This window comes from Triturus cristatus, chromosome 7, assembly GCF_964204655.1.
Source record: "Triturus cristatus chromosome 7, aTriCri1.1, whole genome shotgun sequence".
Taxonomy (NCBI): domain Eukaryota; kingdom Metazoa; phylum Chordata; class Amphibia; order Caudata; family Salamandridae; genus Triturus; species Triturus cristatus.
This window is the reverse complement of record NC_140590.1, coordinates 1,573,755,683-1,573,774,627: the sequence shown is the minus strand read 5'-3', so window position 1 is coordinate 1,573,774,627 and position 18,945 is coordinate 1,573,755,683. Positions and strand designations below refer to the sequence as shown.

General features: G+C 42.1%; 1 protein-coding gene across 2 annotated transcripts in view; it reads right to left on the bottom strand.

The window, feature by feature from the left end:
• The window catches only part of EYA2 (EYA transcriptional coactivator and phosphatase 2), a 310,430-nt gene that overhangs the window by 156,135 nt on the left and 135,350 nt on the right, over window positions 1–18,945 (bottom strand). For both annotated transcript variants that reach the window (XM_085619407.1, XM_085619408.1), the window contains exons 3-4: window positions 10,414–10,462; window positions 7,556–7,698 (exon numbers count right to left, since the gene is read on the bottom strand). In XM_085619407.1, coding sequence (XP_085475533.1) covers window positions 7,556–7,698; window positions 10,414–10,462 — 192 coding nt within the window. The remainder of the gene's footprint in view (window positions 1–7,555; window positions 7,699–10,413; window positions 10,463–18,945) is intronic.

Below are 18,945 nucleotides of genomic sequence, written 5' to 3'. Positions count from 1 at the left end.
AAGGAGTGGGTGACATGGGGCACCAAGTCCCCACCACCTCCTTACACCATGCAATGTTTTTTTTTAAGTTAGCAGGTCTGCCACAATACAGTTGTTTTGCAGTGCAATGAAGTACACATTGCATTCACCTAGAGAACCACAAGGCCAGACTGGCCTACAGGGCAATCAGGCAGTGGCCGGTGGGCTGGACTGACAAGTCTGTGTGGGGCCTGTGTTATGGTCTGCTGGGTCGTTTTATAATGGTCATGTCCCTGATATTAAAGCAAACATTGGCTGCAGCAAGTTCAAATACATGCTTTGCAAAACACTTATAAAGCGTTATTTCACAAGTTCAAAACTGGCTAATTTGTAAGCATGTATACAACAATGGAAAAAACATCTCTAGGCAACAATTGGTCTAGACAATGTTGAGACCAGATTAGGTCTCAACATTGTCTAGACCAATTGTTGCCTAGGTATGTTTTTTTTCCATTGTTGAATTTTCCCTTCCCTAGGAATCTCTATAAGTAGCAAGGGGTCCTATTTGTTGGCATTGTAATATGCAAGCATGGGCCACTTTTTTAGCTATATTATTAGTTTCAGGGGCCACTTTTTATTTGGTGCCCGGGCCTATTTTCTGTCCCAGTCCAACCCTGTCGTGCCATAGCAAATACACTTGAGGTTTTGTAATGCCAAATGTTACAAAATAGGGGAAAAATATGTCAACTAACAAAAGACATGCATTAGGATACTGTAATGAGACAGGATTGTACACTATTACACACATTAGATAAATGGATACTTAGAAATGTGTTTAAATGTACCCAGGTTGACAAAAACCTCAAAATTCAGTGCACTGTTGTTTAATGTTCTTTTGCCTGAACATAAAGTACACCTGGAATATATTATTCTTTAGTTTTCGGGTGTTACAACTGAGCTATTTCATGTTACAAAACAGGTTAAGATAAAAACATATATTCAAACCACTGGGGAAAAGGCTGATTATAACATTTTCAATTCGCTAAAACGAGTTTTGGATACTTGTATTTATCAAATGTTTACTATGTATTCATGGCGCAGGAGCAGGAGCATAAAGGCCACACATGGCACACATGCTACAGTTAAGGAGAATATGGGACCAGCTGTTTGAAGGGTTTTCGAGTCCGCAAGAGGGTCTGCGCTCTCGAAGACCTTTAATCTTATGTACAAATAGTGATTCGGAAAACGTTTCCTAAATCGATCAATGTGTTTAGAAATGCATATCGAATCCGTATTTGGGATGGGCCTGTTTGGAGCGCCACTTCTTAATACCAATGAGATACCCAATGTATCAATGTTTCGCAACCGTAACTCAGTCACAGAACATTGAAAAGTTACCAAACCCTCAGTTGTATTGGTGACCCATTCACAAAATGAAAAGGGTAATTTTCAGACCCCTTCTCATTTGTGAATTAAAAAATGCAAACTTTTCAAAAACAAGAAACCAAGGAAGAAAACCTGCTGTATTTTTGTTTTTTTAAAGTGTACTTTATTTAAAGGCAATCAAAGACATGGTGGTCTGCTGATCATAGCAGTCTGAGTCTGCCATACCTGTGATGGCCACCAATCAGAGTTGCAATTTATAACCTACCTCATAAATATTAAAGATGCGGGTTGGATTGTGACCCCCTCTGATTTCTGTTCCTACATTTTGCTGCATAAGCCGGTTTGCGGGATAATTTACTGGTTGCAAAAAGTCAGTACGCAAGTTGCAACTACTTTTTGCAACAATAAAGGAGTAATACAGAGTGGGAAGGCGCAGCACAATTTAGGGGTTGCATCTGTCGTTTTCATACGTTTTAGTTATTAAGAACCCATATAAGGAAACACATACAGATATGAGGGACACATTTTCAAACACATTGTACAGAAAGAAATGTCAAATTTCAAATATGATAGAAATGTTAAAAGGTTGTAACATGATTGCCCACCTTCTGCTTCTGGCGAATCCTTAGTAAGAGGGGGTCCCTGGTTACGCTGCTTAAACTGAATTCCAACCTTTGTAATGCTGTACTAAGATCATATTAAGTAATATTATGCAATGCAACTTTATATAACAAAACACAACATACATAAAATTGCATTATGTGCACATGACAAGTATTCTCACTATGTCATACCAACACAAGGGGTGGAATCTAAACATTTGACTACTGCCTGAAAATTTGTGAAAACATGTTTTATTCAAAACAGACATTTGACTCAGCTTGGAACAATAAGCCTGTGCTCGCCGCATAAGCTACATCTTACGGGCAAGACTACCCCTCATATGTTGAGAATTTTGAGGCTGCGGAATGAATTCGTCCAACATGCTGGCCATTTTCTTTAAATTATTTAAGTCCAGAACAGATGGAACAGATCTAGCAATGTTTTAAGTGAGATCACCAAAGGCTCCCAATTGACCGGGCTGGAAAGTGATCTGCATTTATGTCCAGAACACACACAATGCAGTGGGACGCAAGCAAGATAGCAGGATCCTGCCAAAAGTAATTTGCTTGAGATCGCTTAGTCAAAGACCACCTCTTGGGTCTCTATTAATGCAAAATGTGTAGAGATTCTTTGGGAGTCAGAAAGGAGCAACGCATGGGCACGGTATGTGAGTGTGTGCCACTTGCATCTTAACTAATAACACAGACATGCGATTATCAATACGTTTTGAGAAAGGAAATTGGTGAAGGAGATATGTCATAGCATATCATGATTAACCCCAACATTGTCTTCACTCTTCTTCAATGACTCAAAGAACTATTCCTTTTAATACCAGTGATGAAGCCTGTGCTCTGAGAAGATGTATTTTATGGCCAAGAGAGTGTAGCTGATGGACAATTATTGCCCCTATTATTAACTCTGCACCACAGTCTGGGGGACAGTGTTGACACAGCATGTGTTTTATCACATTAGGAGGTGTGAAACCTAGAATGACATGGTTCGTTTGCACATTAATTTCACAAGGTTTTACCTGGTGAAAATTATATGGTGAAACTCCGGAGGGGTGTGGCAACTCTTGTACAGCTTGGAATCCCAAAATGGAAGCAAATTCACATTTACATCCAGTTGGTAATTCATTCAGCCTTTAGAGTGAGGGCCATAGTGAAGTACATGCATTTAGTTGAAGTACATACCAACCACAAATCTCTGGGCTCTTTGGCACACATCAGAAGCAGGCAAGAGAGAAGGATGCTTGCCTGTTTCCAAGCAACGGACATATATTGGTGCAAAAATAAGATAAAGGTTACACACGGGTTTATATGCGATGTATTCCCCTTCGGCCATTGACAGGATCATGTTTTTTCCTATAGAATGTGTTTCTTGTTTTCCTCATTTTTGAAGAATGTTGCCATTGGGGTTTCTATGTAACATAAAGAGACATCGCGACTTAACTTACGAAAAATGAAATGTGGTTCAGCTACTTTCAGTGACAAGCATGAACATTTGTTCACAGATTGGAAGGTATGGTGAAGGTGGGCCTCAGCGAAAGTATGTGCTATGATACCCAGACAGTATTGTTCGAAAGAACAATACACTTGATAGGAATTTCTCTCAGAATATCCGATTACCGGCTGGAGTGCCACACCTCAATACAAAGGTGGCAACTACATTCTGTTGGGAGTTTCCAGACATACAGAAACTCTTTGTTCATTGGCATGGTAGTTGTGACCTCTTTTCAATTTAAGGTTTTGTTGATTTGCTGATTAATGTGCAATACACAGTCAGATTTCCTTTGTCACATATCTTATGGGTTTTGCAGGTGCCACTATTAAGTGCCCACCCGTTCACAGGGCCCACGCCTGTGCGAGTCACTACTATTTCTATCACATGACCAAACATTCAGGAGCCACTGAAACTGACAGATAGCCTTCAACACTCATATGAATCAAGTTGCAGCCTTACCCAATTTCTAATTTCTAACAGAGACCCAGATTCAAAAGAGCAGCAGACTATTCTAAAGAAGAATGATACGTAGGCCAAGTGATGTAGAACATGATCACAGCTTTATTCATAAGATCACTTCTTGGTTACAGCTTGCAAGATGTCAGTCAGATCCTTCAAAGTGCCCCACCAGGAGCAGCCTCCTCGCTGCTCAGCCCTTCCACACCAACTGATTCTCTCTTCCAATACAAACACCCTCAACATTCTATATGACCTCATCATAGGCTGAGCAGCAAGGCAGGGAACTTCTGTAGGGAGAGTGCATTAAGTAATTAGTACATTACAACACAGACTTATTCTGATTGGTGAGCTGTAATGCTTAAATCCCAGACCTTTTAAGTAATCAGCAACAGCGCTTTAAAATCTCCTGGCTGTTCAGATTTGTGGTTTTAAGAAATTACTATGTGTGTGACCTTCCTTGAAGAACATGAATTACACAGTCACATGCACAAACTTAGGCCATTTATGGGGGAAACCCATACAAATTGTAACTGTGGGTATTTTATGAACATGGAACCATGGTATTGCCACTCACATACCATTGAAATCTCCTTACAGATATTATTTCTAATACAGAATGCCTTCTGGGAGCAGTGCATCAGCTACATCAGGCAAGCAGCCTGGCATTAGGTTGCCACCTGTAAACATCATTCTACTTTTTTCAGTCTCTGGGATGTCCCCTTCTACCACATAAAACAAAACAACATTCTTCTACAACTTTCTGCTTCTTAAATGTTCATTTAAAAACTGAAAAAAGGGAACTAGAACTATTCTCCATATTCTCCATATTTGCACAATGCTCTTACGCTTTTATACTTTGTCCATCATTCTAAAAGGGGTGGTAATACTGCGCCCGGTAAGCACCGACAATGCAAAACGCTATATTTATCAGGTGCCGTATTCCCACATGATTACAGTTTTCCTGTGTGGAATGAGAGATAGCCTACAACATTGGTGTTAGTACCTCTAATTTCTACAATAATCCTTCGTTTTGATGACAGTGTGCAGCCTAATTACTTTCCATATGTAACGGGCAAGCCTATTGGTTTTGTAAATAAACATTTAATAAAGCATTTATAGTTAGTACTCAGGTCACATAATATAGCCATAAAACCAACCACAAGTGGTCCCTGCAATTCCAAGCTTAAAAACAGCAATTTCTTTCCTGTGGTCATGTTCTTAGGACTCTGGGGGAACTGCAGCACTCCTTGCAGCCCCCACAACACTTAAAAACATGCTGGTTTTATCCCCGGCCCAGATTTGGGGAACCACCAGCAGCAGAACATATGAAGATTAGCCCATGAAGGTCATTATGGAGTGCCCTTTGCTAGGAGCAGTGAATAATAAATGAGCGTCTTTGGCTGTTCATTTATTATTCTTCCTTTTTACAATCTTTTATCTTTTTTCACATTTTTTGTGGGTGTCCTGGTCCTACCCGGGACACCTACACCTTTAATTTTTGTTGGGGGCCACAGGGGGAACTCCAGGTCTCTAGCCATCTCCCTTCAAGCAGCCCCGTTCCATGAAGCCGCACAAGAGCTGGCTACAGTACCTTTTATTTTTAATATAAATCCCTGCTGCTAGCGGAACCCAGCATTGCTCCCACCCAGCGGGAGTAGCTTTTCCCGTGCTCCCAATGGGCGGGAGGAATTAAATTTTTCCCTGCCGAGAACACGGCCAGGAGGAACGTTTGTGCTCCCATAGAGCGGGAGTAGCTTTCTGCTCCGGTCAGAAGGGAGCCCAAAAAGACTTCCCTGCCCACACTGTTGGATGGGCCCCTTGGACACCGTCCCTGACCCCGTCTGGGGATGGGTATCTTTCTGCTTGGGGACAGGGGCCATGCACACCCCTCCCCATTTTTAAAATACCCGTCCCAAGCGATAAGTTTACTGTGGCATCACTGAGGCTCTTTTAAAATACCTGCTGGTGGATGGGGTCCCTAAAGGCCTTTTTAAGACTCAGGGAGAAGGCTGCGTGTCCCTCTCCATTTTGATAATAAGAGTCCCTACGAGATGGGTCCCCAGGACCTAAGGGAGGCTTGGGGAGTGGGGGGCATACACCCTCTCCTAATAAAGAACAATGCACCATCACCCCAGGTCGGACCCACAATAGGGGTTTTTGAAGATAAAAAAAGGTGGGAGACCTCTGGGACCCCACCCAACCAGGCCTGGGGTGGGTAGGCTATCCTTACTTGCCTTCTTATATGTTTTTGATGTAGGTGCAACCAATCAGATGTCATCTTGAAATCTGTCAGTTCTATGGATCCTTGCCCGCAAGAAATATCTATACTGTTTTAACCTTAATTTCTCTGAAGCTGCTGAATGGAATTACACCAAATCACAAAAAGCAAGCTAGATCTTGCCTTCTTTCAAATTTGGTGTCATTTGTTCAGCCGTTTGGGCAGTAGATGTGTCTAATTTTCCGATCGAAAAATGAGTGGGGAAAATGCATGTTGGACCACCCACTTTTTTTGAGCCCCCACTGGATGGATCACCCAAAAACATTCCAGGAAGGAGCTGAGATGGGAGAACTTTTGTTCTGGAAAGTTTCGCAAAGATTCATCAAACGGCGCCAAAGTTATTAGCAAACCTAAAAACCCATTTCTTATGGAAAGGTCATCCTAACTATTACTGTCCAGTGGCGATATTTATATATATATCTCATCAATGAAAAAATAGAAGAAATACAAATGTTAATGGAATAAATATATATACGGAACTTGCTTGAATATTTTATTTTGTGCTTCTTGCCGCCATGACGCGTTTCGGGCTACCCAGATATATATATTTATTTATTTTAGCAATTTGGCTACCCGGATACATATATTTATTTATTTTAGCAATTTGCTCTTCTCATTTAAATTACTCCTAATGTTCATAAACACCTTAATCCACCAAGTCTTGCTCCCTTTAGTTCCAGGCATTGGTTCTAGGCATAATGACAAGTGCCTTTAAAGGGTCTTTATTGCCATGCGCATTACATTGTAATGCAAGTGTTTACATCTTCTTGGAACCAGAGGATAATCTGGAACTGTTCTTTTGATTGAACAAAGGCCAACTGGAATTATGTGATTCTGCAGCCATAGCGTTTTCTGCACAATTATAGATTATCTAATTGGCCACATATTTCACGACCTGCTACATAACCACATAATGCACCATCTGCTCCACAATTTGCAGATTTTAACTAAATAATTAAATCTGACTCAAAGGGATCCAAAGTTTCATAGAAAAAAGGCCACAAAGAGTTCTGTTTGGTGGCAGACAATTTCCAAAGATGAACTAGTCTACTTTTAGTTGCTCGATTCATTTGGTAAAGCGGGACTAAAGAGGTGAAAATTTTGTCCAGACAGCGTTATTGAGGGTTTAAATGACAAAACTGCTTAATAATGCTTAGTTTGTCATCTCGTACAACATCATTTAGTCAATCCTGTCACATAATTTGATCCTCCATTGATGCCTTAGTTTTGCGACCCTGTTAATGACACAGAGTATGTAGAGAATTGCCTACATATAAAACATTTCTGAATGTAAAAACAGTATACAGACACAGCAAGAGGCACCAAGCAGGACCCTAATGTTCTTTTACCACTATTGCAGCTACTCACCGTAAGAAGGTATTCCATAGGCTTGTCCCGGCGGAGGGTATGGGCTGTAGGCCGCAGCCTGCTGGATTCCTGTACTGTACTGTGCCTGGCCATAGGCAGCCATCGTTGGATAGGATGTGGCTGACACAATGTGAGGATAGTGCCTGAAGGTATCAGAGAGAGGGAAAACATTTTAGAGCTCTTCTTGGAAAAATAGAAAGATAATTGATGTTATTTAAATTGATATTCATGTAAAAAATATATTTTGGACACAGCAAAGTAATCTCTTGGAATGAATATGTTACATTTTGGAGTTTATTTGGGATGTTAGCATCCAACTCCAATACAAAAAACATTATTTTGAAATTACAGTATAAGTATACTGACACCCTGTATAAATTAAGTAAAAGGGCACCGAGTCTGTGCCAAATTAAACTGAAAAAACATAAACTAGTAAAAACAAACTGCAAACATTACCTAAAACCATTCTGATATATGCATTCATAAGAACCACACTATTCTATATATTACCAAATTAATTTATGCACACAGATTTAAATAAAAGTGATTAACTGATAAATTTGCAAAGCTGTTTAATGGTAATTTGTTAACATGCTGTAAATTCACAGATTCGTTACAGGAGTGCCAAGGTCAAATTCTATTTTTTGACAATGCACTATGATTGACACAAGAAAACTCAGATTATTGTCACACACCATGCATGTTACAGTGGCATGGCAGAATAAAGCAACTCTGCTAATACTCAGGAGGCCTAACCAGGCTGATTGTATTTCACTTAGTACATTTAAGCTGAAATGAATGTGGGGGGTGGAATGTGAGGTTCACTCTTCAGTGCACTCAAACACTAACTGAAGGAAAAAGAGGCAAGGTGTGTTGTAATTTGAAATTTCGTTCACGACCCCCCCCCCCACTTTTTTTCTACTAACCTTCATGCTGGTATTTATAGACTAGCACAAAAATGACCCTGCTCTAAATCCTTTGATGTTTCCTAGTGCACTGTTTTGACACAGTCAAGAATGGTGCTAGTGATGCACAAAGTGGTCCAGCATTAAAGTCTAACAAGATGCTGGTCTTTGCAAAAACCCAAACAACTGCATCTTAAATTGAAGTTATTCTAAGATATATGTGCATTTTTAGTTGATTTGTGCGTTTTCATTCAATAACATTACTTACACAGAGGTTGAGAGCCCAATCCACCACATAGTATGTATTATTATCCTATTATTTAACAATATTAGTTATCCTATTATATTTATTAGCCCCTCTAGTTAGATCTTTTGCATTCAATTTGGTATTCTGCACAGATGGCATCAAATCGTTGAGCCACATCAGAGCAGCATGACTATGCCAACCTTAAATTCCAACAATGTAGGTCTGCAGTGGCCAACTGGATGAGTCAAAATTGCTTAAAACTTGATGGTGACAAAATCGAGTTTTTTCTCTTTGGGAGACAATCACTAGCCTGGACACCACAATGAGTGCCTGAGGAACTGGGATCCCCCAACTGCACCGGTTAGTCCTGTCAAACAACTAGGTGTTATTTTCGAAAAACAACTCTCTTTTGCTCCTAGCAACAGTGTGGCTGCCACCTGCTTTTACATACTTTGAACGCTAAACAAAATATTTCCACTACTTCCTAAACTCTTCAAGCAAAAAAGTAAATCAAGTCTTTATTTCCTCCTGGATTAAATACGGTATTTAAACATATCTTGTTCAGCGTCTGCAGGCGGTGCAAAACATGTCAGCACAGCTAAACATACCTAAACAAGCTTCCATCAAAACTCATCAGAAGGCCGGATACTGGCTCCTTGAGATACTTTTGTTTTTCTATCAGCTAAACTGCGGAATTGACTTCCCTTACATAACTGGGACCCCCCCCCCCCCCCCAAAAAAAAAAATCTTTTCTGGAGAAGAATTACAATTCTGCTTTTTCGACGGCTGTAACCTGCCTTTGGCCTTTTGCTCCTAGTTCGTAAAATGTAAAAGCATCAAGATGTTCTCCAAGTAACAGTAGCCTTTTACAAGTTCACTTTCATTCATTCATTCATTATACATAGGGATCGACCAATAAGAGAGCAAAAGGCAATGATCGCATTTCATGAAACGTCAGCACCGTCTGAATGGAAAACATGTCTACCCAATAACCCTGTGCTTCTTCTGTAACCTGCAGTGTCATTGGTTAGTGCCAAACACCCATCCCGCACTAGGTTCATAATCAAAAGACCCAATCTTCATCTGTGAGTCAATTAGATGCTGTAATCATCAATTGTGCACTGTGGCGTAGAGTGGGGGGATCCACAGGGGCGGTTGCCCCGGGCACAACATTTTAAAAGAAAGTATTGCGCCCCCAACCCGTGGACCGTTAGCACTTCCTGAGCTAATGGTCAACGGGTTAGAGGCGCAATACTCTCTTTAAAAATGTTGCCCCGTGCGGTGGCAACCCATCATATGCCGCTGATTGTGCCAGGGTGAATCATTCAATAACTGGGAACTGACAGCGCTTGAGGGCCGCCACGCACTGAACGGTACCACCATTGCGAAAAAGCTACTTTTTTCGAGGTAGTTAAAAAAAAGAACGTTTTGTTATATAATGGGGCTAATTTGTGGTTTACAGTACTTTGCTGACAATAAATAGTGGCTGGGTGGATGATTACACAAGTTGTAAGTTGAAATTCATCAAACCTGTTGACAGTTAAGTGGGGTGATTTTCCAACCAGCGCCTGCTAAATGAGCAGTAAGCCACTGCACACAGATGATTACACCCTAAAGGTATACCATACATTACAGAGCTGACGGTATCCTTCTTAAGAGACAGAACTGCCATTTTAATATAATGTAAGATAGTTGGAACAACTTACTTCGAGTAATTCAGCAAAGGTGTGAACTGTCGCGGTTCCTTGTCGCTGCCTGAAAGAAAGTTAATCATCAGGTTGTTTTGCTTTCTTAATGATATTGTCAAACGTTCAATCAAATAAAAAAAAATAACGATTCTGCACATTGGTCACAAAAGAAAAAAAAAAGCACCAAAAATTCAATTAGGAGAGCTTTTGAATGCCTGAGTTCTGCAGTTACTTTCTGCAGGGTTATTATTCCGCATATGCTTGTAATACATTATTCCGTGTAATGCAGCCCAACTTTCTCAACGATAGTAAGTGTTCTCCAGTGGTAACTTCAGTGACCAGTTCAGTTGCCTTCTAGAGTGCCCATTTCTGCCCCACTTCTCTCTCAACAGCTTCATACCTACAGTACCCTGTCATCTCATCATTTTGTACCTTTTAGACCTTTAAACTCAAAAAAGAACACTGAAAGCACGTAATCCCTAATATTTGTTGAGGATTTGCGTTTGAAATGTAGAATGGCTTTATTTATTATTTTTTCTCTCTACTTTACCTTATGCCTCGTCTACATACAGTAAGAAGAGGTTTTCTGTGCAAAAAAAAGAAATTTATATATATATATATATATATATTTTTATCTCAAGACTCCGTTTCGCAAGAAAATCGGGCACTCACTCGTTTCGGCTGACATGCCATTCTCAATGCTATATATATATATCTATATCTATGCCACCAGGAATCGTTTTGTAGATTGCGCCGCTTCAAAGCGCAAAAAACGAACACGGACCCAAAATAAGTGCTGAGTTTGAATTTATTTGGACAAAAACTTTACACAGCCGCCATATCTATATCTATATCTATATCTATTTCTATATCTATATATATATATATATAGTGTGAACAAGGCCGGTGTGCCGAAACGCGTCATTGCGATGTTATCGAATAAAGGACAAGACTGAATGCAACGCTACCATTGTGTCGGTATCCGATTTTTATGTAGATTTCAGAAATTGTGTTATATATATATATATATATATATATATGGAATTCCAATCCTGGCAAACGAAGAGCAGACAGGCACAGACTCCTATATATATATATATATTGTGCTTGCTCTCCGTCTCCTCTCCCCTTCACTCACGATCGGGTGCTTTATTGCACGGTGAAGGATACCGCGCGGATGATCAAATCCACAGCTCGTGGCACCAAATAAATGTACCAGCACACACAGGAACGTTATCCCCCAGATTTTATTGGGTTCTCTCTACACGACCAGACGCGATTCGGCTGCCGCCTTCAGAAACAGCAAAAAGGTGTTGGAGTATGCAGTACCGGGAATGAGAGAACCCAAGAAAATCGAAAGCTTGATGAACTGTAACACTAGCCACACGGTGTACTGTCTGGTGTGCCCGTGTGGCTTACGTTACATCGGAAGTACGATTCACCCTACAAAGATAAGAATCTTGGAACACCTCAGGGCAATACAAAACAAGGACGCAACTTATCCAGTGGCGAAGCACTTTGAGGTGTGTCACCAAAGTAACAGGGATCTGTTAAGCTTTTTTTGTGTAGATCAAGTGCCCATGAATGTGAGAGGGGGCAATAGACAACAGCAATTACGCAAATTAGAATCGAGACATATTATTGATAACCAGACAAAAAAACCAGGAGGTCTTAAAAGTGGTGAAGAAATGGCTGTGCATTTGTAAGGTTACTTTTGGTAATGTTTGCTTTTGAGAATGCTCTTTTGGGAAATATGAATTTATGTGAATCAATGGCACTGATATTACATTGTGATTTGGATCATACCAACATGTACAGATATGGAGGTGTGTTAAGCATTACCCACAATATGTGGAGTGACAAACATCATGGACTAAAGCCCATTCAGGGCATGATTGTTTAGTTTGTTCCAATGGGGATCAGAGAACGCCTATCATAGGAGTAAGAAAGCCCATTCAGGGCAGAATGCAAAATATGTTCCAAATGTAATACACAACCCCAATGTTATGCTTTACAAAGTAACCTGTTCAGTAATGGCTGTCACCTTAGACTGGAGTAAGTCGGGTGTCCTTTGTTTATGTTTATCAGCGCATGTGTATTTAAATCTGTCAAATGCCGGCGCCGGCCACTATTGATGAAGGCGGCAGCCGAAACGCGTCTGGTCGTGTAGAGAGAACCCAATAAAATCTGGGGGATAACGTTCATATGAGTGCTGGTACATATATAATGGACTACTTGTCCCATAATGCTTTTTTGGCTCACCTGAGACAGACTTCCTGTTTGCATAAATTAAATGAAATAAAAGTTGGACTTGATGTAGCCCTACTGCCTGCCGCATTGTTTCTTTGATGATCCATGAGGAAGGGATTTATTCCCGAAACGCGTCGGATCAGCGCACAAGAGGGGGCGACGCTGATCATTGCCAGCCTGACAAGAGTCTTTATCCTATCTGCCAGTGAGTGCCGGCCACATGGGTAACTCTTTGGTTTCATATATATATATATATTATCTACTGGCGGTCGCCAGTAGATAGTTATAGTTACAACCTAGTTTCCATAGGAAATCTCAAAATTCTATTTTGAATAACTTTGGCGCCGGTTGACGAATCCTCGCGAAATTTTCAAAACTAATGGGGCGCTCCGCTCAGCTCCTACCCTGAAAGTCTCGGGGTGATTCGTCAAGCGGGGGCCGAGAAAAAGGGGGGGTCCCAAAACACGTTTTCCCCATGCATTTTTCCATAGGACCTTTAGACGCAGCTACAGCCCGAACGGCTGAACAGAATTACGTGAAATTTGGCAGAGAGGTAGCCATAAGGTCAAGGAAGTGCCTTTTGCAGGTCTGGTGTAAATCTGTTAAGTATTTCCTGAGAAAATAGCATTTAAAAGCATATCAATATCTATACGCGCGCAATTCTGATTGGTTGTTAGATGTCGGTAAACATTCGAATCGGTCGAAACCAGGAAGTGTCGGCCGCCATTTTGTCTCTCGCAGTCTGAGGGGGTGAAAAAAAAGGAGGAGAACGTGAAAAGGGGGCAGAGTGGACAGTTCCTGACCCCCTAGCCTTGGTCAGGGGGTCACAAAAGGACCCTCAAGGGAGAAAAAAAAAATCGTGAGGTGCACGCACCGCGCGCGCACGGCACGCACTGCGAACCGTGGGTGCTCGGTGCGCGTAGCGCACCGAGCGCCCACAGCGCGTGCATGGTGCGCGAACTGCACCGTGCGCGCAGGGTGCGCGCACCTCGCGATTTAAAAAAAATAAATAAAATCACGGTGCGCGCACGGTGAAAAACCTGGAAAAAAAAAATTAATACATAACTTAGCATTTAAAAAACCGTACAAATTCACTGAAAAAACCATAGGTTTCACACACGTTATAGTTACGAATTAGCATTTAAAAAACCTTGCAAATTCACTTAAAAAACCATAGGTTTCACACATGTTATAGTTAGCTGGACATTTCACTCGTAAAAAACCTATGAAATTCCCCCGTCATAGTTACTGTAGGCAACTATAACTCACGCGACCGCAATCCTCTGCTGATGACGTCAGATATTACATCACTGATGACATATGTGTCTTTATGAAAAATAAATATTTGTAATATATGTATAGCTAAAGATTAATGGAAGAAGACATGGGTAAATAGGTGTCTAAATACAGTGATGTAATATCTGACGTCATCAGCAGAGGATTGCGGTCGCGTGAGTTATAGTTGCCTACAGTAACTATAACGGGGGAATTTCATAGTTTTTTTACGAGTGAAATGTCCAGCTAACTATAACATGTGTGAAACCTATGGTTTTTTAAGTGAATATATATATGTTTAATTAGGTAGATAGAATACAACAACCTTCGTTGACTCTGAATGCTTGCAGTTTTTGGGTATTATTTTTATTTTGTGGCTTCCATACTGGAGATTGAAGAGCTGCGTCATATTTAATTATATTACAAAACCAAAAGTTTGCTTTTCATTGGAGAGCTTCGAAAATTTGTAGTCGCATCGCGTTTGGAGGGCTGGGCCATTGACATTTAAGTCAATCCACCATTTTTACTTTTAAACATATGCTCTCCTTTACTTAAGCCACCATTTTGCAGATTAGGGGTAGCTATCATATGTATACATCTGTATTATCAACCAAGCAACGTTATTTAACGTATTGCTGGAAAAATGAATGCATATCTACTGCACCAACATGATGAATGTAATAGGATTCCTGGATGAGATTAGCTCTTGACACTGCAGGGGTGTACAGTTAGGAGATGGTAACGGTTGAATGCAGGCTGAGCTGATACCCTTGAACCTGGGAGGAGGGTTCTGCTGTGTCACGTGACTTGCTGTGAACTTCACGTTACTCCACGTGCACCAATTACATCTCAGCTGCGATTCAGCCCTTTATTCTTCCCAGGTCGATAAAGTGAGTAGCTTTTCAGTTAGAACAACTAGAACTGTTCCTACATAAAGCACCAAAAATCACATTCACATATTAGGAACAATGTGGTCGATTCAGTAACTCTATTCACGTCTGAAATCTCTGAGTCATACATAACATATGTCATTTGCTTAGACATTCTGGGGGTTCGCAACAGTTCAGAGAAGAAGCATGGGAAGCTATGCAGGTTGCAACTGTCCGAGAGTATCCCTCTCTCCTTTAAACTTCTGCAGACAATCTGCAAGAGTAAGCATTCTGGAAATGTTTTCTAGGACTTTTTTCTTTTTTCTATACCAAAAAAAAAGAATTTCGGTGTGGGGAAATTCCTTTCTTCACACCACCATGACGTTATGAGGGTTGATTTAGTGTTTTCAAACCGCTATGGTTCTTTTACTCAAACATTTTTGATACTTAGGGGCTTATCTATGAGAGGCTTGCACCACCGGAGCATCACTTTTTTCTGACGCTCCAGCAGCACAAACCTCTCAACTATATCTATGAGGCCACTCATGGCCACTTCGAGTGGCTTTACATGGGTAAAGCAAGGCAGCTCAAGTCGCTGCGTTGCCGGAGTCTGCGCCACGGAGGCGTTCCATCGGCGTTGCGGTGAGTTTTCTCAAGCAACACCCATGAATTTTGACGCTGCCCCAAATGTACTTAATCATGTACACCTGGGGCAGCGGCAAAACCTTACCTTACCAGAGCAGGCGTAACAATGAGAAATATTTTTATTTCTCCTTGTTACCTCCTCTTTCTATGTGTGATGCATTCTGCAGCACACATAGAAAGAAGAACACGCCTCTCAGGATTGTTTTAGTGCAGGATGGTGACCCTTCCTGCACAGACACAGTCCTGCATGCAATGCAGATACCCGGGTGCCTAATTTGGCGCTAGAGAGATAATGTGCACCAGCGCAGGAGGAAAGGACAGGAATGCACCATATTTCATAAATGAGGCGCATTCCTGCCCTCTCGCCTTGGCGTAGGGCAGCGCAGCATGCATGCTTCTTGCACTCCCCTACGCCAATTGTTCATAAATAAGGCCCTAAGTCTAGGTTCAAATATGCTGTAAAGACCCTCTGGGGAGGTGTGTGTGAGTATGGTACCAAAATATCAGCGGACAGAAATATTGTGTTATAAATTTTGTTGCCAAAAATACTGCCCCATTGGACTGAAAAATAAAAGAATCTACACTCACTGGTGATATTTTTGTAAATTGTATTAACGGCACAATATTTCTTTCATGTGGTATGTTTGCGAGCAATACTCAGACAGGCAATTGTTTTCTTGGGTTCAAAAAGCCATGACTTTGAAAATGTTCACTAACTTCTAATTTCCACGCTTTCACCAGGATGAAACCACTCTTCCACGTCTATCCTTAAACTTCTTTGGAAAACCAGCCTTTCTGGTAGCCATTCTGTTGTTATAATTTTCATCTGAAGACATGAATATCCACGGAACCTGTTCCAAACTAAGGGCCCCATTACGATGGCGGGCGGACTTTGTCTGCCCGCCACTATAACGGAAAATGGGACCGACCGCCAGAGGTGCGGCGGTCCCTGGAGGCCAGTTAGGATGCGCCCGCCACACTGGCGGGCGCATTCTAGCCTTTAACATTGCGGTTGGTGTTGCTGGGTGCAGCTCCGTCGCAATGTTAAAAGTGCATGGTTTGCATTGCCATGCACAACGTGACAGGCACCTCGTGGTGCCTCGTGGTGCCTGCCACCTTGTGTATGACAGTGTAGGGAGGTACCCCAAATGCAGCATCCCACTCCCTGGGGCCCGTAACAGGCCCCCAAAGCAATTTCCGCCGGCCTTTCCATGGTGGTATTGCTGCCATGGAAAGGCCTTTAAATTTGCACATCATAATATGGATGGCGGTGCCTGCTCGGCACCGCCACCATATTATGCTTCAGATCCGCACGGCAGGCAATCGTAACGATCCGCCCGCCATCATAATGGAGCCCTAAGTGTCAGGATGGGGCGGGCTAGTGCTGCTGAGTGGCAGCAGCAGGGAGCTGCATGCTTTAAAATGTGCATGTCTCTTTGGTCAGCCGTCCTGTGACAGCCTGCCGGACATGCGCATTTTAAAGTTCTCTAACCTAGCTGTCTTAGACACAGCTGTCTAACCTATCTGTTAGAGAAAGCGCAGCCCTCCAGTGCTCTTAGGAGCGCTGAGAGAGGCCGCTCTATCCAATCCTGGTGCTTCTTTGATGCTGTGCAAGAAACACCAGGATTGGGTAGTGCAGTTTTTACTGCATCAGGCGCTTCCTGGAAGGCACCCGAGGGAACGTTGCGCTGCAAGGTAAGTGATTTGTTTTGTGCCTCTACGACCTCCCCACCCTCGATACAAGCCAGCCGCCACTGCACAGCAGATGGCATCAATGTTGATGGGAGCAAAAGTAAGAGTAAAAATAGAAAATAGGGAAAGAGTATACTGTCCCGACCACATAATACCACACATGGTCACACCAGTGGTAAGCAAGCACTAACCAATGAGACCGCACTGTGCAATTTCTCTGGCTCAAAAAAGTGAAAGCATACATTTCCACCCCTCTCAATGAGGTATGCAGTCTGGAATGTCTGTACTTCTCAGAAAATATTGATTCCAGCCACGAAAGCTCCCTTTGCATCAGAACACTTGGATTTGAAATTATCTGGGAATGAGTTAAAATATGTCGTAAATGTTTTATCACTCTGAAAACACAGCCACTCTGTTGCTCCTAAAATACAAACATCTAAATTTGGCATGCCTTACCAATACTTTTTTGTCACCAATTTCCATTCCAATTTGCAGTTGCTCTGCAGAGACCGGTAAATTCCCAGGGTGGCAAGTTAATTACTAATAAAAATATGATTCCCAATACAGAAGCAACGACAAACCGAGTGACGCTGCTTTTTTTAGCAGTTCATTCGGTTTGCTAAAACTGTGCCTGCCACCTCACTCTACACGGAGGTCAAGTGAAAGTTGCCAGGCAGGTACACCTTTAGGGAGCTTTGTCGCGCTAACAGAAGCTGCAATTGCAGGAAACGTTTCCATTTTGCGGGTTAAACTGAGAAAGGCTCCTCCGGAGGAGAGCTGCTTTCCATCCCTGAGGTGGGTGATGGAGCAGGACTTTTGCATTCATCAAGACGCAAGAGCTGGACCTGTGGCGAGGATACAAACAACACAACGGAAATGTATTTCCTCTGCACTACATCCAGAAGCATTGGGACAGTGGCGGCTGGAACTATACAAATATGGTAGGACGCAATGGTGTCAAACTCACCATATTTACTGCTTCCCGGGTGTGGAACTTCCGTCCTCAAGCAGGAAAAAGAAGAACTTGCTTCCTGTTCAGGGGAACACCAACAACGGATCCTGGAGCTGCTCTCAGCATGAGAGCAGCTCTAGGGTTGGTGGGAGCAGGCTAATCCAGCGCTCATCTTGAGGCCCGGGGCCTGTGCCAGAAATCCTCCTGATCCATGGGATTGCTAGGTGTGTACTGCGCATGTCGGGCATGCCGTAGCAAACCAGTCGGCTAACCCGACATGTGCACTGCAGGGACGGCTGTAATCCTGCAATCGCAGGATCCAGCCCCTCCCTCTGCACTCACACTGCACTTGTAAGTAAAATGCCGTTGATGCGCCATTTTACTTTTTTTGTGAGTGCCTGCTGCACCCGCAGCCGGCGGGGCGACCCTCCTCCGCTCCTGCATTTGGAAGAGGTTCACAAGATGTCTACAGGAGCCAAACCTAGCGCATCTTTTTAAGTTATGTTCGAACTTGAAATATGAAAACAAAAAGACCATTTTGAATATCCCAAAATGGCGCGGTTCTTTTATCTGCTGCACCGATTTTCACGTGAACAAGTAATATTTTACTCCACCTGTCATAACTTATGGAAAATAACATTTACATCACCAGCATTTTATCATAGATAAAAACGTCTGAGGAAAATGTTACACTTCAGCTAGTTTTTTTTAAGCATAGATTGAATTAGGTCCTATTCTGGGCTTTTTGCTTGAAGTCGCTAGTTTGACAGTGGACTTTCTACGCGGAAAATATACATTTTGACGGCACCTGCTTCTGCATAGAGTGTGGGAGCAAACCTCTCCTTACTGTTTGTTTATCACAGAGAA